This window comes from Balaenoptera ricei, chromosome 19, assembly GCF_028023285.1.
Source record: "Balaenoptera ricei isolate mBalRic1 chromosome 19, mBalRic1.hap2, whole genome shotgun sequence".
Classification (NCBI taxonomy): domain Eukaryota; kingdom Metazoa; phylum Chordata; class Mammalia; order Artiodactyla; family Balaenopteridae; genus Balaenoptera; species Balaenoptera ricei.
Genome location: NC_082657.1, coordinates 15,246,590 through 15,271,024, shown reverse-complemented (window position 1 = coordinate 15,271,024; position 24,435 = coordinate 15,246,590). Strand labels below are relative to the sequence as shown.

The window sequence follows — 24,435 nt, the reverse complement described above, 5'->3', positions numbered from 1 at the left end:
AAATGTCCAGAATAGAACTGAACATCATTAATTGTATCAAAAAACAGGAAAATCTCAAACTGAATGAAAAAAAAGACAATCAAGAGACATCAACACCAAGATAAATTAATCTGACAAGAAATTTAAAACAGCAATCATAGAAATGCTTCAATGAACAAATTATGTACACACTTGAAACAAATAAAAAAATAGAAAATCTTCACAAAGGAAGGGAGAATATAAAGAGCAAAATGGAATTTTTTTGGGGGGGGCTCTGTTGGGTCTTTGTTGCTGCGTGCGGGCTTTCTCTAGTTGCGGCGAGCGGGGGCTACTCTTCATTGTTGTGCATAAGCTTCTCATTGTGGTGGCTTGTTGTGGTGCATGGGCTCTAGGGCGCCCGGGCTCCAGTAGTTGTGGTGCACATGGGCTCAGTAGTTGTGGCTTGTGGGCTCCAGAGCACAGGCTCAGTAGTTGTGGTGCACAGGCTTAGTTGCTCTGTGGCATGTGGGATCTTTCCAGACCAGGGATCGAACCTGTGTCCCCTGCATTGGCAGGTGGATTCTTAACCACTGCGCCACCAGGGAAGTCCCCAAAATGGAATATTTTTAACTGAAAAATACAGTAGCCAAAGTAAAAGACTCAATGGATGTGCTCAAGAACAGAATGGAGGGGAGAGAGGAAAGCATCAGTGAACTTAAAGATAGAACAAGAGAAATTACCCAATATGAACAACAAAGAGAGAAAATATGCTGAATCCTGGAAGGAAAGGGGAAAGTCAGGCTGAAAAGGCATTCAAAGAAATAATGGCAGAAAATTCCTCAATTTTGGCAATAAACATAAGCCTACAGATTCAAGAAACTGAGCAAACCCCAAACAGGATAAACCCAAAGAAATCCATGCCAAGACACATCATAATCAAAATTCAGAAAACTAAAAACAAGAAAAAAAATGAAAGCAGCATGAGTAATGATACATTACCTGCAGAGGAACAATGATTTAAATGACAGATTTCTGATCAGAAAACATGACGGCCAGAAGGAAGTAGCACATTTTTCAAGTGCTGAAAGAACTGTCAATCCAGAACTCTATACCAGCAAAAAATATTCTTCATGAATGAAGGTGAAATGAAGACATGCTCAGATGAAGGAAAACTAAGAATCTGTCAGGAGATCTATTCTAAGGAAGTTCTTCAAGCAGAAGAGAAATGAAGGAAATGTGGAATATCAGGAGTGAGGAAAGAACATAAAGTAAAAATATGGGTACATTTAATAGATTATCTTTCTCCCGTTGACTTTCCAAAATTATGTTAGATGGCTGAATAAAAAATGGCTACATTATCTCATGTCGTTCTTAAGGTATATAGAGGAAATATTTAAGATAACTATGCAATAAAGTGGGGTAAATTAAAGGAGCTCAGTTGAGATAAGGTTTTGAACTGGTTCAATGTTAACAAAAGTAGACTGTGATGAGTTACATATGTATAATGTAATACCTAGGGCAACTACTAAAAAATTATACAAAGAAATGTACTTAAGAACTCTATAGATAAGTCAAAGTAGAATTCTAAAAAAATGCTCAAATAACCCACAGCAAGACATGAAAAGTGAAACAGAGGAACAAAAAAACAGAACAAAACAACAAATAAAGTGGCAGAGAATGTTCATAGCAGATTTGTAATAACCCCAAATTGGAAACAACTCAAATGTCTTTCAATGGCTGAATGTTTAGAGAAACCATGGTATACCAATACCATAAAAAACTACTCAGAAATTACCCAAAAAAGAACAAATTATTGTACCTGCAACACGTGGAATTGATCTCAGGAGAATTATGTTGAGTGAAAAAAGCCAATCTTAAAAGGTTATATAGTGATTACATTTATAGAGCACTCCTATATGAAAAAATTATGGAGAATAGATTAGTGGTTGGCAGGGATTAGAAGTGGGGAACAGGGGGAGGAAAGAAGGATGGTTGTGACTACAAAGGGATAGAACAAGGGATCTTTGTGGTGTTTCAAGTTCTATATCTTGATTGTGGTGGTAGTTACACAAATTTACACTAGATAAAACTGTATAGAACTAGAGATACACATACAGAAGTGCATGTAAAATCAGTGAAATCTGATACGGCCTGTGAATCACACTAGTGTCAAATGTGATACATAACTATAATTACATAAAACATTACCATTAGGGGAAAGCGGATATAGGGTACACAGAGTACTCTAGGTTATTATTTCTTCAATTTCTATAAATCTGTAATTATTTCTAAATAAAAACATTTTTTGAAAGTCCCAGTAGAAAAAAATAGACAAAATACATGAATGGGCTATTCACAGAAAAGGAAATTTGAGTTCTATAAATATTTGAAAGGCCTGAATATAAAACAGCTGTGGTATAGGAAGAAGTGAACTTTCACATCCACTGAGCTCTTACCTGACACATAAAAATCACCAGCATTTGAATTCCCATTTAAGGATCTAGAAACCAAAGAAAGATTTGTTGAAATACATTGAAACGGCTTCTGCTCTGATATGGCTTGATATTTTACATTAACATTTTACAGTATGCATGAATGGTCTTTCTCCCTCAATTTGAACCAACCCAAATGCAGGTGATTTTGTTTTCCAAGTGGAGAGTCAGTTACCCCAACAACTGAATATTTCTTTTGTTTCTTCACTGCTTTCAAATAGGGAAGAACTTGTGTTTAAAATAGAAATGAAAAATTTAAAAATTGGTCTCAAAGGCTACGGTATGCTTCTGATGTGTGTATCCTAATTAACATTATGAGGAGAGGGTAAGCAAAATATTATCTTAATTCAGGTTTGGTTTGTGTATTATTAAAGATATTTTTCTATAAATGTTAGTATCTGATCAAAAATAAGAATCCATTTTAAAATTGTTTCTATAGGTCCAGGTTTTCTCTATCCATTTGATTTTTTAAAAAATAAATGTATTTATTTTTTTGCCTGTGTTGGGTCTTCGTTGCTGCATGCGGGCTTTCTCTAGTTGTGGTGAGCAGGGGCTACTTTCTGTTGCGGTGCATGGGCTTCTCATTGAGGTGGCTTCTCTTGTTGCGGAGCACAGGCTCTAGGTACATGGGCTTCAGTAGTTGTGGCGCACAGGCTTAGTTGCTCCATGGCATGTGGGATCTTCCCAGATCAGGGATCGAACCCGTGTCCCCTGCATTGGCAGGCAGATTCTTAGCCACTGCATCACCAGGGAAGTCCCTATCCATTTGATTATTTTAGAGAAACAAGAAAATAAAGACAGGCAAGAGAGAATAAAAAAACAAAACCCACAATATAATTTTGACAACCAGATTTGTTACTACTGTCATATCTGCTTTCATTCTTTTATTAAAGAAATATTACAGATAAATATAACAAGTGCCTTCACTTCCTAAAAGGCAACCAATGTCATATATGTATCCATGATCAATACACAGTACTGTTCTTTGCATTGTTTTATTAAATTTATAGAAATGTTATATCATGTTTCATTGTACATTTTGCTTTTTTCTGTCAATATTATGTAATCTATCCATGTAATGATATATCAAATTTGTATCTTTAAATATTGTGTTCTGTCATACAAATAATCACATTGTATCAATCTATTCCTCTACTAATGGAAATGTATGTTCTTTTCAATTTAGAGTAATACAAACCATGATGCAGTGAACATAAAGAGATGCATGAACACATGCATCTCTGTGCATATATGTGGGTGCCTCTGAAGCCAATACACCAAAGTAGAATTGAATGTTCCATATTTATGTGTTTTTAAAGAAATTCTGTTACTCTAAAATAATAAATATAGTCTATTTTTTCATTATATAGAATTTTTCTTTTTATATTCTAGTCTTCAATCTGGGTTTTATTTTTGTATATGGTATAAAGAACTAACATTTTTTGTTCATATGAATCTTCCATTTATTGAATAGGCCATCCTTTTTCCAATGATTTCAATAGCACTATAACACACAAAATTCCCATGTCTTTACTCCAGTCTTCAATTTGTTTCCACTGATTTATTTACTCATAAAGAACACACTGTTTAAATGCTACGAGCTTTGAATAAATATGCAATGATATCTAGTAGTCTATCTTCTCTTTTGTTTTTCACGTTTGTTTCAGCTATTTGTGGCCCTTTACATTCCTATATAAAATATTGAATCAGTTTGTGAAATTCTTAAAATATAAGTAACTGGTAAAAACTTTGAGTGGAAGTACTTTAAACTTAGTGATTTGTGAGAAAAATTATATTTTTTTACCATGTCAAGTCTTTTCAGAAAATGTTATTTTTCTCAAAATTTCAAGTGGGACCTTTTGTGACCTTCAAAATGTTTTATAACTTTATATATATGTGTCTTGTAATTCATTATTGTTTATTCTCAGATATTTTATATCAAAATATTTTCTAATTAACTATTCTAGTATGAGAGGTTATTTTAAGAGTTTTTTTTTTTCTCCAATCTTCTTTTTCTTGGTTAAGAGATTGGCTAGGAGCTCAAGTATCATGCTGACATGCTGATGCAAATATCTTACTTCAGGTTTTAAAGAGAATGCTGGATAAATATTATCATTAGATAAGATGTCTGCTGAAGATTTCTGACGATCAGCTTTCTCATTATACAATTTGTCTCCTTGGTGAGAACTGTGTCACAAATGTGACTTCTTCAAACGGCTTTCCCACATTCAGTTTTCTGCTCTAGATCCGATAATGTAATGTGCAAGGAGGTGCTAATTCCTTCCGAAGGCTTTTCCATATTCACAAGATTCATAGAGTTTCTATTTCTAATGAGTATGAATTCTCTGGTGTCTAACAAGGTGTGACTTTTGGCTGAAAGCCTTACCACACTCATTACAATGATAAGGCTTCTCACCTGTATGTTTTCTCATATGAAGTGTAAGAGATGAGATTTGAGAAAAGGCTTTTCCACATTTACTACAGTCGAAGGGTTTCTCACCTGTATGACCTCGTATATGTATAGTAAGGGAGGAACTTTGGGAGAAGGCTTTTCCACATTTATTACATTCATAAGGTTTCTCACCTGTATGACCTCTCATATGTACAATAAGGGAAGTTCTTTGAGAGAAAGCTTTTCCACATTCATTACATACATAGGGTTTCTCACCTGTATGACTTCTCATATGTAAATTAAGCAATGAGCACTGAGAGAAAGCTTTCCCACATTTATCACATTCATAAGGCTTTTCCCCTGTGTGACTTCTCAGATGAAGAGTAAGGGAAGCAATTTGAGAGAAGGCTTTACCACATTCATTACAGTCATAAGGTTTCTCTCCAGTGTGAACTTTCTGATGTGTAATAAAGTTTTGCTTTTGGCTGAAGGCTTTACCACATTCATTACATTCATAGGGTTTCTCTCCAGAATGAATTTTTTCATGAGCAATGAGATTTGATTTCTGGCTAAAGGCTTTGCCACATTCCTTACATATATAGGGTTTTTCTCCAGTGTGAATTCTCTGGTGTCTAACAAGATTTGACATCTGAATGAAAGCTTTCCCACATTCATTACATTCATAAGGTTTCTCTCTAGTATGAATCTTCTGGTGTGTAATGAAGTTCTTTTTGTGGCTGAAGGCTTTTCTACATTCCTTACATTCATAAGGTTTCTCACCAGTATGACTTCTCAAATGTACAGTAAGGGCTGAGCTTTGAGAGAAGGATTTTCCACATTCATTACATTCATAAGGTTTCTCACCTGTATGAATTCTCACATGTATAATAAGCATGGAAAACTGAGAGAAGGCTTTTCCACATTTATCACATTTATAAGGTTTCTCTCCTGTATGACTTCTCATATGAAGAGCAAGAGATGCTATTCGAGGGAAGGCTTTACCACATTCATTACATGCATAAGGTTTCTCCCCAGTATGAACTTTCTGATGTGCAATGAGGCTTTGCTTCTGGCTGAATGCTTTTCCACACTCATTACATTCATAAGGTTTCTCTCCAGTATGAATTTTTTCATGATCAATGAGATTTGATTTCTGGCTGAAGGATTTCCCACATTCCTTACATGCATAGGGTTTCTCTCCAGTATGGATTCTTTGATGTCTAATGAGATTTGACATTTTAATGAAAGCTTTCCCACATTCATTACATTCATAAGACTGCTCCCTACTGTGGATTTTATGATGTTTAATGAGTTTTTCCTTTTGGCTGAAGGCTTTTCTACATTTTTTACATTCATAGGGTTTCTCTCCAGTATGAATTCTCAGGTGTCTGATGAGGTCCAAAGTTTGATCAAAACCTTTTCCACAATGATTACACTTAAAGGGGGTTACTACAAGATGGGATAAGCTATTGCCAAATGATTTCATAGGTTCGTTATATTCACAATGTTCTTTTCTTATAAGGATTCTCTCATTATAACAGTTGAAATTATTATGTTCTAAACACTTTCCAAATAAGTCGTATTTATAGAGATTGTGACTGGAAGGAAAAAAGTCTGAGTTTGGAGAAAATGCATTTGCTAATTTCTTATGACAGTCATTCACTTTTTCTTCAGTCAGTGTTTTTGTGAATTTATCTTCAAGTTGTGTCAAAAGTCTGTCCTGGATTTTCTGATGCTCATCCATCCCCCATATTTCTCCTAAAACAAATTGCAAATAAATATCACTTGTAAATTTTTCCAATATTATATCAAAAAAAATTTTTTTAAAATATAGTAGTATGGGATTAATTATTAGCTTATGGCCTAGTGTCCTATTAAGCAAATTCCAGGTACATATATCTCCTATTTCCTAAGCTTTAGGAAATTCCAGGAAAGGAAATATGAGTAGAGACAGATATTTATGAATACAAATAGCTTTGACTGCTTTTAAATGGGATCTGAAAGAAAAAAGGTAAACTGTTGGATAAATAAGAGGGAGAATTCAGAATGTACAAATAAAGTAAGAAGAAATAGCGATACAGAAAAAGACAAAAACAGGAAGCTAAAAAATCATAAAAGTATTTTACAGGACTCCATTTAAATAAACTTTTATAAACTATTTGACATAATTTTCTGGAAAATATAAATTACCAAAACTGACTCTATAAGATGTAGAAAACAAATACCAATTTCCACAAAATAAACAGAAAAATATGAAAAGAAATACCCCAAAACAAAACAAATAGAAAAGGTCCAGTGATATTATCATGGGAATTTAAACAAACATCTAAGGGACAGCTGTCATGCTGTACAAAATATTATGAAAGAAAAAAGAATTCCCATTTTTTTGTGTGTGAGACAAACATAATATTAACACCAACACCTGATAAAGATGACAACCAAAAAAGCAAACTATACACCAATTTCATTTTTGAATATCAATGCAAAAACTCTACATAACAAAATGACCCAGAAGAAAAAAAAAGTGACCCAAAAGCACATTAAATATAAGACATACATATGTTGTTTTTTTCCAGGAATATAAGTATGTTTCAATATTAGAAAATTTATTACTAAAAGTAAATACATTATAGGTCAAAAGTAAAAATCAAGTAATCATTTCCAAAGATATTAAAAAGATGATAAAATTCAACACCTATTTTCCATAAAAATAACTTTATAAAATGGGAACAGACAGACACTTATTTAACTTGAGAAAAAGCACAGTACAACTTAAACCCTGGCACTGTTCTTAATGGGAAAAATCCCAAAGCATTCACATTAAAGTCAGGAATAAGAAAAAGATAAGTACTATCACAACTATTATTACAGTACAGGGTAGTGTATTAAATAAGAGAAAGAAATGAGGTATAAAAACTTGGAAAGGAAAGGTAAAGTTAACATTATTTGTCAATACTAAAACTGTTAACTTGTAAAATCGATTCACCTGAAAAATTATAAAAAGTAAAAAATTAAATTCACTATATATAGTAAATTAATATTCAGTTTCAGTAACCTTCATATAAATGAACAACTATTTAGAAAATATAACAAAAGACTACATTTACAATGACAAAAATATGAAAAATCTGGGAATAAATTTAATAAGAAATGTATAAAAATTATAAGAAAACTTTAATATGCACACACAGATTTGAACAAATGAAAGTGTTATAGGTTGAATTGTGTGTTCCCCCTTTAAACTATATGTTTAAGCCCTAACCCCCAGTACCTCAGAACGTGAAGTTATTTGAAAATAAAGTCATTGCAGCTGTAGTTAGTTAAGATGAGGTCATACTGGAGTAAGGTAAGACCCTAATCTAATATGACTGGTGTTCTTATAAAAAGAGTGCCACATGAAGAGACAGAACACAGGGAGAACACTATGTGAAGATAAAGACACAGATTGGAGTTATGCTGCCACAAGCCAAGGAATGTCTGGGGATACCAGAAGCTGAAAGACACAAGGAATCTTCTCCTGTAGGCTTCAGAAGGAACATTGCCCTACTTACACCTTGATTTTGTATTTCTAGCCTCTACTTCATTATGGCAGCTCTAGGAAACTAAGACAAAAGGTGTATCACATTCCTGGAAAAGAATATTTGACAGCAAAAATGGTAATTATTTGCAAGTTAACCTATCAACTTAAAGTGGTTTCAATAAAAATGTTTGAAAATGCAAGTAAATAATAGCTCAAGGGAAAATGATACTAGGGGTTGCCAGCAGAGAGGAAGACATGGGTAAGAGAAGAAAAATTACTCTTCAATATATATCCTATTGTACTTAAAAAAATTTGTACTACAAGTATGTATTATATATTTTTAAAAGTAAATAAATAAAATTGTTCTGAACAATACAGTAATTAATAAAATGAGAACAAACAATAGGAAGGTAAAAATTGGATAAAAGAATCAGAATAGGGACTTCCCTGGTGGTCCAATGGGTAAGACTCCGCTCTCCCAATGCTGGGGGCCTGGGTTTGATCCCTGGTTGGGGAACTAGATCCTGCATGCATGTCGCAACTAAGAGTCTGCATTTCACAACTAAGAAGTCCATATGCTGCAACTAAGAGTCCACGTGCTGCAACAAAGATCCTGCATGCCGCAACTAAGACCCAGCACAGCCAAAGTAAATAAATAAATAAATATTTTAAAAAAAAGAAGAATCGGAATATAAAACTGGAAGAGCCTGCATAGCATGATTGAAAGGGAAAACAAAGAATGGGAAATTATGCTTAAATATGGCCTCACAAATACATGAATTTATCTCTGATCCTACACAAAACCACACTAAAATGAGATAAGGAAAGAAAAAGATATAAACTAATAACAAAGACAAAGACCACTCTTCCACCCTAGAGAAGATGGGAGATTACTCTCTTGAGAAATATAAGCAGAAAGGCTCTAGAGGCAAGGACACCAGACAGAGAAATTCAGAGATAAGGAACTGGCTCAAACATAGAATAAATGAAAGCCTACATACCCAAGGGTGAGACATTCAGTCCCCAGTGGCTGCTTAGCTCTAAAATAGGAAAATGGAGATTTTTCTCCCTCTCTGCCAGACTGAGAATAAAGTAAAGGAAAAATGCTTGTGAAGCTATAATGCAGGTGAAGTTAGAGACGTGGTTGCAGATTATAAATGTAGAAAAGAAGGCAGAATACTAAGCTTAAGCTATTGAGTCCCCGCAGTTCAGGGAAACAGAAAAGCTCAATTAAGCAAAAGGTGTTGAGGGAGAAGGTAAGATCAGGTCTTTAAAGTACTATCCAAGCAGAAGTGAAAAAGAGTTCCAAGGGCAAGATCAAAATATCAAATGTGACAGAAAAGACTCCATGTTTTAAGATGGTGGAATGAAAAACTATCTGATCTCTTTTCCTCTATACAAACAGGAATGAAAAGTCATTGATTCTTCAATGATCCTAGGTGGTGGCTGTAACCCCATTTATAATAAATGAGTTAGTGTTGACAAATACAGTGAAGGGTGGAATAGGGAAAAAAGGATTCTAAGAGAAGACAGCTGTTCATGCTGATCTTGGGCAGAGCAAGCAGCTGACATTGTCAAAATGGATATCACAACTTGAAGGGCAGAATTAATTAACACATGATTACAACATGGAAATTTGGGAGTGCAGACTGATTACAGGAGACTTGACATCCCAAGGTATGTCAAGGAAGCCAGGACTGAACAAGGAAACACTGTGAAATACTGTCTTTTTAGGAAGAAGTCTGTTGGGGTGCGAGTGTAACATTCAGAGTTATGAGAAGACTTGCAGCTGCAGTTCCTTTTTGGACGAGAAGAAATAAAACCTAAACATATATTCACACAACCATGTAGAATAAAAGGCTTTAGTATGAAGAACAGATGCATTCCTATACATCAAGAGTCAGCAAACTTTTTCTTAAAGGTCAAATAGTAAATATTTTAGGCTTCATGGGTCATATAGTCTTTGACACAACTATTCAACTTTGCCTCTGCAATGTGAAAGTATTAATAGTCAAGATGTAAATGATTCATTGTGGCTATATTCCAGTAGAACTTTATTTACAAAAACAAGTGGCTGGCCTACAGGTCATAGTTTGCAGATTCCTGCTCTAGATCAGAGAACTTTCTTTCCTTCCCTAACAATACCCTTCTTTAAAAATCAGGTCAAGGAGGAACTATCCTCACTCATAAATGAGAAGGTACTGGAATCAGATCTCTAAAAAAGTATAAGAGAAAAAAGAAAAGAAACATGAGATAAAGAAAGCAGACAAAAAATTCAAGCTAAAACAATTGACACATAGTAAATGAAAATCTTGATTAAATGTATTGCCATGAATGAAAAAACTTAATGAAAATACCAACTATAAAAAGAGCTCAAGGGGCTTCCCTGGTGGCGCAGTGGTTGAGAATCTGCCTGCCGGTGCAGGGGACACGGGTTCGAGCCCTGGTCCGGGAGGATCCCACATGCCGCGGAGCAGCTGGGCCCGTGAGCCACAACTCCTGAGCCTGAGCGTCTGGAGCCTCTGCTCCTCAGCGGGAGGGGCCGCGATGGTGAGAGGCCCGCGCACCACGATGAAGAGTGGCCCCCGCTCGCCGCGACTGGAGAAAGCCCTCGCACAGAAATGAAACCCCAACACAGCCAAAAATTAAAATAATAAATAAATAATAAATAAATAATTTAAAAAAAAAAAAAAAAAAAAAAAAAAAGAGCTCAAAATAGAAATATAAATGCATGAGGAAGAAACAATGAGAAAACAAAAAGGGCTAAAAAAAATTTAACTAGCAGAACCAAGAAAGAAAGAAAAGAGAAAAATAAAACCATCCAAAATAATGAACACCATGCAAGTGGGGGGAAAAAAGAGAGAGACAGATAGGCTACATAAAGACTTTTAGGGACTCCCCTGGTGGTCTAGTGGTTAAGACTTTGCCTTCCAGTGCAGGGGGTGTGGGTTCGATCCCTGGTCAGGGAGCTAAGATCCCTCATGCCTCGGAGCCAAAAAATCAAAAAACATAAAACAGAAGCAATACTGTAACAAATTCAATAAAGACTTTAAAAATGGTCATCAAAAAAAAAAACTTAAAAAAATATTTAACGACTTTAAGTATTGAAATTACAGTAGGGTAACCTCATATTGCAAAACAAGATAGTGAATAAAGCAGAAATTCTGAAGCATCACTGGGCTTATAGGAAGTAGCATAAATCTTCAAGAACACTGCAGTCCTCTCCAACAACCATGCCTGAACACCATACACACAAAAAATGAACAAAATAAAAACAAGTATTAGCCAAAACCAGGTCTGAGAGAGAGCAGACCTGAAAGCAACCTGCAAGACGGATCTGTCTTGAGTACCTATGCAAAGCCTTATTAACTAAAGTATAAGGCTCTTGGGCCATCAATTAAGAAGAGAAGCTCAACTAAGATTCCTACAAAAAGCCAGGACCTTCAAAGAATGTTCAACTGATCCTCACTTGGTAACGCCTCTTGGCACCCACCAGAAGCACATGCAAATCATCTTCAGAGGAAAGCAACCCCAATTTAGGACAATAGAATTAGCACTAATTAAGATTTTAAAAATTTAGATTTAGAATCAGCAATCATCAAGTATGTGAAGAACCAAAATACACTGAGTCCTCAAAAACAAGATATTTAAACCTGAGAACTTAAAATACTGGAACTGTCAGATACAGAATACAAAAGAGCTATGTACAGTATTTTTAAAGAAGCAAAAGATAAAAACACAAAGCTGAAGAAGCCACAGAAATTACTAGGAAGAATCAGAAAGATGTGAGAAGAAAAAAACATAGCAAAACAAAAAACAAAAACAAAAAGAAGAGGAATTTACAAAAATACAAAATACTACTAAAAATTTTTTCAAAGGTGGATGAGTTAAAAAGATGAATAAACACGGTTGAAGAGAGAATTAGCAAACTGGAAGATATATCTGAAGTAATTACTGAGAAGGCAACACAGAGATACAGAGGAAGAAAATAGCAAAGTAAATTTAAAAATATGGAGGAAAAAAAAGGTCTAGCATCTATCTAATATGAGTCTCAGTAGTAGAGTGTTAAGGCAATGAATGAGAGCCAATATTTGATGATGCTAGCTGAGAATGTTGCAGTATTTACGGAAGACATAAATAAGAAGACAACACTATGAATAATTTTATAAAAACAGATTTGAAAATACAGATGAAACAAATTGTTAAATATAACAGATGGCCCAGGAATATCAATATATGGTAACCTTCTTAAAATACAGAGGAAATTTAAATATTTATGGCAATTACTTTGTTCAACTCTGTGAAAATTAATTTGAAAACCAGGATTAAAATGGATATCTTTCTGGAAAATTACAGCCTATTATCAAAAACTATTGCCAAGAGAGACAAAAACATCTATATAGAACAGTTATAAAAGGAACAATGGAGAAAAGCTGTCAAAGAAACTTCCCTCAAAAATCTGCAAGGTCCAAATAGTTCAACAGGTAAGATAAATAAAAATTTTATGGGAGTTTTATGCCAATGCTATATAAATGTTCTAGAACGTGAAGAAAAGCTTCTAAATTTTATTTATGAAACCAGTGTAACATTGACTTCAAAGCTTGACAGAGTTAGGATATTTAAATTCATAGCGAAAATGTAAGTATGATTCATTATTATGTAAATAATATTCACCCATATACACAAAAGGAAAAAGAATCATATGATAAATCTCCTGTAAGAAAAGATTGTTATTTTAACTATGTGAACTTTTACGGCGGCAAAAAGTACTTTAAAGAGCAATGAGTGACCGGAACAAAATACTAGAAAAACAAGAGAAAGGGCTAATCACCATAATGTTAAGAATTCATATAAATTAAGAACTCAACAGAAAAAATGGGGCATAAAACACAAACTGTTCACAAAAAAGAAATATAGATAGATTTTAAACATATGAAAAGATGCTTGCCTTCATTTATAATAAAGGAAATGCAAATTCAAACTATAGTAAGTTATTTTTCACTTATCAAACTGGCAAAGATTTAAGGAATGCTAATAGACTAAGTTGCAGAAATTGTTAGAAGTATAAATTGTTATCTCCTTGAAGAGCAAAAAAAGACATCACAATATCTTTCAAGTTAAAAATATATGTATGTATATGTATGCATGTATATGTATATATGTGTATGCATTATACATATGTATACACATGTATCACAAACACACAAGCACATGCATATATACATGACAAATGTAGCAGAAAATGGGAGATAACAGAAAAGTAGCACTGACTTTAAAACTTTTATTGAAGTAAAAGGATTGTAGACATTACTGAAGTATGAGAGCAAAAGCTAAATTACAGTGGGAAGTGTGACTATGGGTACAAAATATGATGCTAAAGCATTTACAGTGGAAGGAAAAAGAGAAAATAGTAATGGACTCTAAATGTCAACAAGTGTATTTAAACAACTTCAATTCTGTAAATATCTGAACGTAAAAGGAAAGGAGTCTATGTAAAAAGGTGGGCAGAAAGACTAGAATGATTATCAAAGCAAAGCTGGGAATGAATTAGGAAATGTTGATATCTAGCACACAGGTAAGAAAGCTAACTGGTCTTTTAGGTTCTGAGGAAAGAAGTTAAACATGTTATCTAGAAATGAGATCTTACATATATAAAAAATTCATACCAATTGTCACTACAAAGTTCTATGGCCTTAAAAAAATTAACTTTGAAGAACATTTCAGAGTGATCAAAAACTTACAGATTAACAATTAAAGGGCCCTGGCCCCTCCTCACCTGTATGGTTCCTTCCCACTAACCTGGACAATGTCTCTTTGACACTTCTTCCTCCACCACCCATGGTTCTTCTTCTTGCTCCAACTTGAAAATCACATCAGGTTTGGTGAATGGACATCCTGTCAAAGGGAAGTAACATAAGATTTGGGCATAAATACTAGGAACAATCATTCAAGAACTGAGGCTGGCCCAGGGAAACCAGGCTTTCTGAAGGACAAGAAAACTACCTTTTCTAGGGATACTGCCCCTTGAAACATAACCAAGGATGACATTTTGCTTTGAAAGCTGCAGCACGCACATGAATGTGAGCAAAGGCACCTAAAGGCCAAACTCAGTCTAACATTTAAAGGTTCCACACATTTCAGAAACACTGGGGGAAAAAAAGGTAATCTACTCCCAGAGTTTGAGTTATATAGGAAACTACCCTTACCCACAGTGATTAAGTTGTTATAGTTTTCTAGCATCACATTCCGGTACAGGTTCCTTTGAGCAGGATCCAACTGCTGCCACTCTTCCTCAGTGAAGTCAATAGCCACATCTTTGAATGTCACTGTTTCCTGTAACAACATATTCCCACTCAATCTGGAGTCATCCATCTTAGATGTAGTGGACAAAACATATTGAAACTTGTTCTGATAGTACACAAAGGTAAGAGATTATAAAATAAATTTTACCTGTTTTTGTTATTGTCTGAAAGAAAAATATCATTTTAGCAACATCCTGTTAGTTTATGTTCATTTATTGATTTAGCAAGCACACATCTTTAATAACTACTGTGAGTTAAAGAGATCTTGGGTACTAATTTATACTGAGTGTAAAAACTGGGGGAATACAAAACTTTACTCAAGTTAATTGGTCTGGGAACTCACTAGATCCCTGTGATTCATTGGTACATGAAAAAATGAAAATAGGATTTGGATGGAAGCAGAAATGGGGAGAGAATGACTTTGAAGTATAGTAGGAACATCCAAACAGAGATATTCATTGATTTAGCAATTGCACATATTGTTCATTAGATCAGAAGAAATCTAAATTGAAAATGAGGATTTATTGTTCATAAGCCTATAACAGGTGTCTGCAGCCACAAAAACTGGATATATTTTTGTTCAGAGTTCACATATACTGAAAAAAGAGTGCCACAAATAGAATCCTACAAATACCAACAGATATAGAAAAAAGATTAGTTAATGAAGTTTTTTTTAAATGGTCTGAACTTGAATTACAACCAGAACTGTGAGAAAACAGCACCAAGAAAGATTAAAGTGTCAGAAATGAGAGACTGGTAACAAATTTCTTCAAAGAAGTGTGATTTGAACATAGAAATCAAATGCACTTTTCCTAGTTAAAAACCAAAATGCCCCAAAAATATAAACATAAGAAAAAATCTTCAACAGCACTGGAACAAATGTAGCTGTCCATATTTCCTATACTTTGAGAAATTTCTATGAGAGATGGGGTAAGATAAAAGGAAATCACCAGGAGCTAACTCATAAAAAATGTTTCTGATAATTTATTTCTAGGTCCTAAAAGGACCCTATGACCATGAACATCCACTAAGGTTGAGAGTATGCTGTGGGAATAATGGAAACTCCTCTTTTGGAGCCCTTTTCTGCTAAATATCAAGGACTTGTAAACAATCAGGCTTAAGAAACCAAAAGCAATCATGGCAAAATAAGACATCCCTCTGCAGTGGCCCCACTGCAAAAACAGTAATTTGGCATCCATCCATGGACAAAAGTGCCTTTGTGGGAACTGTGGGGTCCAGCACCATATGCTAAGGGACTCAGAAGGAGTCTTGCCTACCCACACATTGAGTTATAAGCATACAGACCTCAGTCCTGGCTATAGACCCTGAGAGGCATGTGAACTGACTCTAGCCTCTCTTGGTCATGGTCCAGGAGCCCCCAGAAAATGACTGTCTTAGACAAGCACCCAATAGAAGACAGAGCTTTTGTGAAAGTACACGTCTCCAGCCAAGAAGTTCCAGTACATCAGTGGAGCAAAAAATACAAGTTTGGACTCATCAGAGAGGGTAAGAGGAACAGTTTGACTTTACCTACTTCACTCCTCCACCAAGGCAACACAGTTTAGGGCCAAGAGAAATCTTGGCCCATGATTTCATTCATGAAGGAAAATAAGAATGTGTGAATACCCTGCTTTCCCAGCTATGTGGGATGGTGCCAAAGAGTGTCATTTTTCTCTCATCACATCCAAAGTACTGAATTGTGAGCTGCGTCACTGAAAAGTCTGAGAGAGCAACAGATAACATTCTCAGAGGACGTTACAGAGAAGCAGATCTTACTAACTGTGCTAAGGACACCATCAAGAAGAAAAAAAGAGAGGAGTCAAATAAATAAAATAAAAAATGAAAGAGGAGATATTATGACTGATATCACAGATACAATGACCATGAGAGACTGCTATGAACAATTATATGGTAACAAAGTGGATAACCTAGAAGAAACATAGAAACATACAACCTACCAAGACTGAATCATGAAGAAATAAAAAATCAGAACAGATCAATATTGAATAAGGAGTTGAATCAGTAATCAAAATCTTTCAATAGAGAAAACCCTCCCCTCCCACCAAAAAAAGAAAAGCCGAGGACTAGATGGCTTCCCTGGTGAATTCTACCAATCATTTAAAGATGAACAGATGCCAGTCTTTCTCATACTTTCAAAAAAATGGAACTGGAGGGAACACTCCCAAACTCATTTTACAAGGCCAACATTACCCTGATACCAAAGGCAGATAAGGACACTACAAGAAAAACTATAGGCAAATATCTCTAATGAATATAGATGCAGAATTTTTCAACAAAATATAGGCATACTAAATTCAACAGCATGTTAAAAGGATCATACACCACAATCAAGAAGGATTCATTCCTGGGATGCAAGGATAGTTCAACATATGCAAATCAATACATGTGATACATCACTTTAATAGAATGAAAGACAAAAATTATATGATCATTTCAATAGATGCAGAAAAAGCACTTGACAAAATACAACATCCTTTTGTGATAAAAACTCTCAACAAACTGAGTATAGAAGGACCATACCTCAGCATAAACAAGGACATATATGATAAGCCAACAACAATATCATATCCAATGGTAAAAGGTTGAAAGCTTTTCCTTTAAGATCAGAACAAGACAAAGGTACCCACTCTCACCAGACCTATTCAATATAGTATGGGTAATCCTAACCAGAGCAATCAGGCAAGGAAAAAAAATACATTCAAATAGGAAAGAAAGAAGAAAACTGTCTTCTGGGTTTTTTTTGTTTTTTTGTTTTTGCATATGATACGATCTTATATATAGAAAATCCTAAAATCACCACCAAAAATACTGTAAGAACTAATCAACGAACTCAGTAAAGCTGCAGGACACAAAACCAACAGACAGAAATCAGCTGTATTTGTATACACTAACAACAAAATATCTGAAAAAGAAATAAAACAATCCCATTCACAATAGCATCAAAAACAACAAAAATACTTAGCAATAAATTTAACCAAGGAGGAGAAAGATCTAGACACTGAAAAATATAAGATTTTGATGAAGGAAACTGAAGAGGACACAAATAAATGGAAAGATATCCCATGTTCATGGATCGCAAGAATTAATATTGTTAAAATGTCCATACTACCCAAAACCATCAATAGACTCAATGCAATCACTATCAAAACTGCCAAAGACTTTTTTTGCAGAAACAGGAAAAAGTGATCTTTTAATGGAAAAAACCGAATGAACTTTTTGGCCAATCCAATACAATTTGTTTGGAGCCACAAAAGACCCCAAATGGCCAAAGCAATCTTGTGAAAGAACAAAGCTGGAAGCATCACATTTCCTGATTTCAAACTATATGACAAAGCCATAGTAATCAAAACAGTGTGGTATCTGCATAAAAATAGACACATGGGGCTTCCCTGGTGGCGCAGTGGTTGGGAGTCTGCCTGCCAATGCAGGGGACACGGGTTCGAGCCCTGGTCTGGGAAGATCCCACATGCCATGGAGCAACTGGGCCCGTGAGCCACAATTACTGAGCCTGCGCGTCTGGGCCTGTGCTCCGCAACAAGAGAGGCCGCGATAGTGAGAGGCCCGTGCACCGCAATGAAGAGTGGCCCCCACTTGCCGCAACTAGAGAAAGCCCTCGCACAGAAACGAAGACCCAACGGCCATAAATAAATAAATAAATAAATAAATAAATAAATAAAGGAGTTCCTTTAAAAAAAAAAAAAAAAAAAAAAAAAAAACCTTAAAAAAAATAGACACATGGACCCATGTATAAGAAATGAGAGTCTAGAAATAACCCCCTTGTATCAGTCAACTAATATTTGACAAGGGAGTCAAGAATATTCAATATGGGGAAAGGATAGTCTCTTCAATAAATGGTGTTGGGAAAACTGGATAATCACATGCAGAATAATAAAACTGGACACATCTTACACCACTAAAATTAACTCAAAATGGTTAAATATTTTAAGTTAGACCTGAAACAGTAAAACTCCTAGAAGAAATCATAAGGATAAAGCTCTTGACATTGGTCTTGGCAATAATTTTTTAAATATGACATGAAAAGCATGAGCAATAAAAGCAAAAATCAATAAGTGAGGCTACATCAAACTAAAAAGCTTCTGCACAGAAAAAGGAACAATCAACAAAATAAAAAGGTGATCTATGGAATAGAAGAAAATATTTGCAAATCATATATTTGATAAGGGGTTAACATCCAAAACAAAGAACTCATATAACTCAATAGCAAAAAAACCCAACTTGAGTAAAATTGGGCAGAGGAACTGAATAGACATTTTTTCAAAGAAGACATACAATTGGCCAACAGGTGCATGAAAAAATGCTTGACATCACTAATCACCACGGAAATTCAAATCAACACCACAATGAGGTGTCACCTCACACCTGTTATAATGGCTATCATCAAAAAGACAAGAGATAAAATATGTTGGAAAGGATGTGGAGAAAAGGGAACTCTTGTTCACTGTTGATGGGAATGTAAATTGATACAGCCACTATGGAAAACAGCACAGTACAGAAGGTCCTTAAAAAACTTAAAAATAGAATTACCATATAATCCAATAATCCCACTTCCAGGTATATGTCCAAAGGAAATGAGAACAGGAGTTTGAAGACATATATGCACTCCCATGTTCACTGCAACATTATTAACAGTAACCAAAATATGGAAACAATCTAAGTGTCTGTCTACAGATGAATGTATACAGAGATGTGATATATACGTATACAATGGAATATTATTCTGCCATGAGAAAGATGGAATCCTGCAATTTGCAACTCCATGGATAGACCTTTAGGGCATTATGCTAAGTGAAGTAAGTCAGACGAAGAAAGACAATTACTCTATGATATCCCTTATATGTAGAATCTTGAAAAGTCAAAATTATAGAAATAGAGAACAGAATGGTGCTTGCCCAGGGCTAGGAGGTGGGGGTGATGGGAAGATGCTGGTCAACAGGTATAAACTTCCATTTATAAGATGAATAATTTCTGGGGATCTAATGTACAGCATGGTGACTATGGTTAACAATACAGTATTATATACTGGAAACTTGCTAGAGAGTAGATCTTAAATGTTCCTGCCCTAAAAAAGAAATAATTATGTGAGGTGATGGAGTTTTTAACCAACTACTGTGATAGTAATTTTGCAGTATATAAGTGTATCAATTCAACACGTTGTACACCTTAAACACAATGTTACATGTCAATTATATCTCAATAAAGGTAGAAAAGAAAATTTTTAAAGAAATGAAAAAAGAAAAAAAAAAGAAACCAAAGGCAAAGTGTCAGGGTAAAAAAACACTGAAAGGACTTCCCTGGTGGGACAGTGGTTAAGAATCTGCTTGCCAATGCAGGGGACATGGGTTTGAGCCCTGGTCCAGGAAGATTCCACATGCCACGGAGCAACTAAGCCTGTGTGCCACAACTACTGAGCCTGCACTCTAGAGCCCGCGAGCCACAACTACTGAGCCCATGTGCTGCAATTACTGAAGCCTGCACACCTAGAGCCCGTGCTCCGCAACAAGAGAGGCCACAGCAATGAGAAGCCTGCACACCACAACGAAGAGTAGCCCCCACTCGCCACAACTAGAGAAAGCACAGCGACGAAGACCCAATGCAGCCAAAAATAAATATATAAATAAATTTTTTAAAAAAACACTGAAATGCACGGGGTAGTTGGGACTTCCCCTTAAGTGGGATAAAGACCAAAATAAACTCAGAAAAAGTACCTGGTGAGGAATTACGGCTGAGGAGAAAACATAATGCAGAAAGCTAGTCCTACTATAATGGTTTCATTAATCACATGAAAGGATAAGAGCACATAAGATGAATTCTTGCTGACAGTGCCTCAGCCTCAGATTTCTCCTCAGGGAGTTGTATTTTCCTCAGTAAGTTGGATCAATAAACTAATAAATAAATTACAAAACCAACACCACAGATTTTGCAAGAAAACTGTAATTGCACCCTGCTCAAGAGTGACAGAATCCAAAAAGAAATCATTAAAATAAACTTGATGAAAATACTTTTTTAAAAATTTAGTAAATATGAAGCATAATCTTAATATGAGAAATCTAGAACTTATATACATAAATCCCCATAATTAAAAATTGATATTTTAAGCATAAACACTGAATTAGGCAAATAAGTTTAATGAAGAAAAATAAATTTAAAAAATAAACATACAAAATTAGGAATAAATACTGAAACAAACTGAACTTCAATGAAATTAATAATTTAAAAAGAAATATGAAACCAAGACTGATCTCAAAATGAAAAAAAAAGAAAAAAGAAAAGAAATCCAGAACAGTTGATACTGTAGCACAGACTTTTACTCTTCTATCCCAATATTTATTTCCCCCATTTCCAAATTTTTGGCTGGGCATATGGCCTCCTGTGCCATTATCATTCTTATTATCATTCTTCATCTCCTTTGAAGCTAGGTATTTTTATATAAGGTTCTGGACAATAAGATGAAAGGAGTATTATGTGCAACTACTGGTAAGTGAGCTTAAAGGGAAGAGGTATACATTTTCTCCCCAGCTTCCTCCTTCCTATAGACTGTTAAGTAACTATGATGACTAGGGCAAATATAGGCATTTGGGATAATGAGGTAGAAGCCAAGTATTAGAGGATAATGAGGTAGACAAATGAAATAGAGGAATCCTGGGTCTCTCTGCCTTAGAGATACAGGACCAGCCCTGATTTGTTGGTACCTGAATTCCTACAGAGACTAATAAAATTCTGTCCTGTTTAAGCAACTGTTATGTAAGATTTCTGTCACAGTCAATAATACTAGGTAAATCTATTAAGACAGATAAATGCTTATGCTAGAAAGAGAACATTTCAAAATGCTATCTTTGTGGCAGCCATAGAAATATGCTCCCAGATCCCCTTCAAGAGAACCAGCTGTGAGACGCATAATTGGTGAACAACCTCCAGCTGCTCTATCTTTAGTTCTACTACTGTGTTCATGCTGAGACCATGCTATGCTCAAGCCACCACTGGCTATTTTTCCAGCCAAAGGCTAAGCACAGTGAGGGTATTAGGGACTGGACCATTTTACCTGACATGGGACTCCTCTAATGGGAAAATTTTGGTCAGCAACTCCCCACTGGCCTGGATGAGACTTTCTCACAGCTGCATGAAGGTCTGAGATGGCAGAATAAAGAATCAGCAAGCTTAAAGATCGAGAGATCAATAGAAACTATACAATCTGAAGATGAGGGAAAAAAAAAAGAGTGAAGAAAAATGAACACAGACTAGGAGAAATGTGAGACAGAAATAAGTACATCCACATACACATAATACGAGTACCAGAAGGAGAGGAAAGACAGAAGACTACTCAAAGAAATACTGGCTGAAAACTTCCTAAATTTGATTTTTAAAAAACACTAATATACATATCCAAGACACTCAATGAACCCTAAGCAGGATAAACACAAAGAGATACAAACCTAAACACATCATACTCAAAATGCTGAAAGTAACAGTACAGAGAAAACTTTAAAAGCTGCAAGAGGAAAACAATCCTTTATCTACAAGGCAGCCACAATAAAATTAACACCTGACTTCTCATTAGAAACAATGAAGGTCAAGGCAATGGGACAGCAATATTTCAAGTGCTGAAAGAAAAAACACTATCAATGAATAATCCTGTAACTAGCAAAGTTACCTTCAAAAATGATTATACTAAGTGAAAGAAGCCAGACACAAAAGTCACATATTTTAGCATTCTATTTATATAAAATATCTGGAATAGATAAATACAGAGACTGAAGGCAGATTGGTGGTTGCCAGGGGCTGGGGGAGAGGGGAAGGGGGGAGTAAATGCTTAATGGGTATGAGGTTTTATTTTGGGGTCATGAAAATGTTTTGTAACTAGATAGAGGGGTGGCTGCACCACATTGTGACGGTACTAAATATCACTGAATTGTTTGCTTCAAAATTATTAATTTTATGTAAATTTCACCTAAAAAAAAAAGATGAAATATATTCCCAGAGAATTCATTGCTAGCAGACTGGCCTAACAAGAAATAATAAAGGGAAAAAAAATAAATAAATAATAAAGGAAGTTCCTGAGGCTGAAGGGAAGTGACACCAATCATTAATTCAAATCCTCATGAAAAAATGAAGAGTTCAAGTAAAGCACTAAGCAGAATACAGAACACACAGCAGCCTTGTCAATTTAATTTTATTGTCCTAGGCACTCTGTTCTATGTTTCTGGAGATGTGAACATTTGCAGATGAAACTTAATATGGCAACAAAGAACAAAATGATGTGATATTCTTGCGCTAGGGTTAATTTTTTGCTTCTGGATGGATGTGCTTTGTCATCAGTAATATCTTCAGACCTTCCATGGCCTTATTTATACTGCCTTGGGCCTCTCACTGGCACTCACAGATTCCAAACGTGTAACCAGTATACTAGTTTTGAAACGCTTTTTAATGTATGTTTCCTTATTCTTCATAACCTTTCTCCATTTTAGTTTTACTGTAAAAAGAAAGACAGAGGGGAAGATGATTGGGGGAAACCCTTTCTTCCCCCTTGGAGGCCTGGGATAGAGAAGAAAGGCCATGGAGGTAGGGACATAGGCAGTTAAATGTGTGCTCAGAACTTCCCACACTCCAGGGCATTAAGGTGAAGTAAGAAAGGTAGTGAATTAAGAGGGCAAAGTGTCATGGTCAAATTGGGGGAACTTTAAGTAGCCTTTGTGTCCCATGTAGCATATATCCTGAGTAGGGAGTGATAGGACCCTTGCAGAAGGCAAGATGACACCACAGACTATTGCACATGGAAGCCAGGGATTCTTTGGAGGTTATGACAGAGACTCAGAGTCTATGGAGACAACAAGATCCAAGGGAGGAAAGTTGAAAGGAGGGGGCCCTTGGATCATGACTGAGCTGAAAAACATACCACAAATTCATCAGCTACAGAATGCCCAGAAAAAGAAGCCAGCTAAACTAGATTCAGTGGATACCAGTCAGCACACATCCATAGAGAATCACAGAGGACCCTCTTCCTCCCAAAGCTATGAAGATTTTCTTCTATATCTCAGATACCACCTTAAGAGAGGACAGGGGTTTAGAGGGGAATCTGAATAACTGAATAATTATTCAAAGAAACAGTTTACTGATAGGACTAAGTTTTGAATCAGACTGCATCAAAACTAGCTTTTCTTTTCATGCTACTGATCAGAACTCATAAGAGATAGGCGAACAAATTTTTAAAATAAAGAAACTATATTTTTAACATACATATCAGTGTTGTATGAGTAATTCTGTGACTCATACATATGAAGTCATTGAATAAAGTTAAGGGACAAAGAAATATGGACTATATGTATGATGTGAGGAGGTAAATGGCTTTCAGACAAGGTTCAAATTCTCTAAAGAATTTACAATCACAAAATTTACTTTAATAGAACAGTACTGGCCTTGGGCAAAATTCATCTTCATAGTTTAAGATATCTTGTCCAAAACAGCATTCACTGAGGATGTGTGATAGGTACAGAACTCCTGCTAAATAAAACAGGCTTGCAAGGAACTTATATCTTGGTTTCACCTTACCTTCTAACACCAGAATCAAGAAAATCTGCTTTCAGTAAAGTTCTGGTATCAGTTATGTATACCTTAGTATAAATTAAATTAATGTATTAAATATCCAGGAAAAAAATATTCAAGTGGTTCCCCCAACCAGGTTACAGGATTAGTTTAACATTCAAAAATTGATGACTTTAAAGGAGGAGGATCAAG

At 35.3% G+C, this 24,435-nt stretch overlaps 1 protein-coding gene across 1 annotated transcript in view; it reads right to left on the bottom strand.

The window, feature by feature from the left end:
- Positions 1-3,319: 3,319 nt before the first annotated feature.
- The window catches only part of ZNF569 (zinc finger protein 569), a 62,006-nt gene continuing 40,890 nt past the window's right edge, over positions 3,320-24,435 (bottom strand). Inside the window, exons 5-7 of the mRNA XM_059906208.1 lie at positions 14,569-14,695; positions 14,162-14,257; positions 3,320-6,600 (exon numbers count right to left, since the gene is read on the bottom strand). Coding sequence (XP_059762191.1) covers positions 4,778-6,600; positions 14,162-14,257; positions 14,569-14,695 — 2,046 coding nt within the window. The 3' untranslated portion in view covers positions 3,320-4,777. The remainder of the gene's footprint in view (positions 6,601-14,161; positions 14,258-14,568; positions 14,696-24,435) is intronic.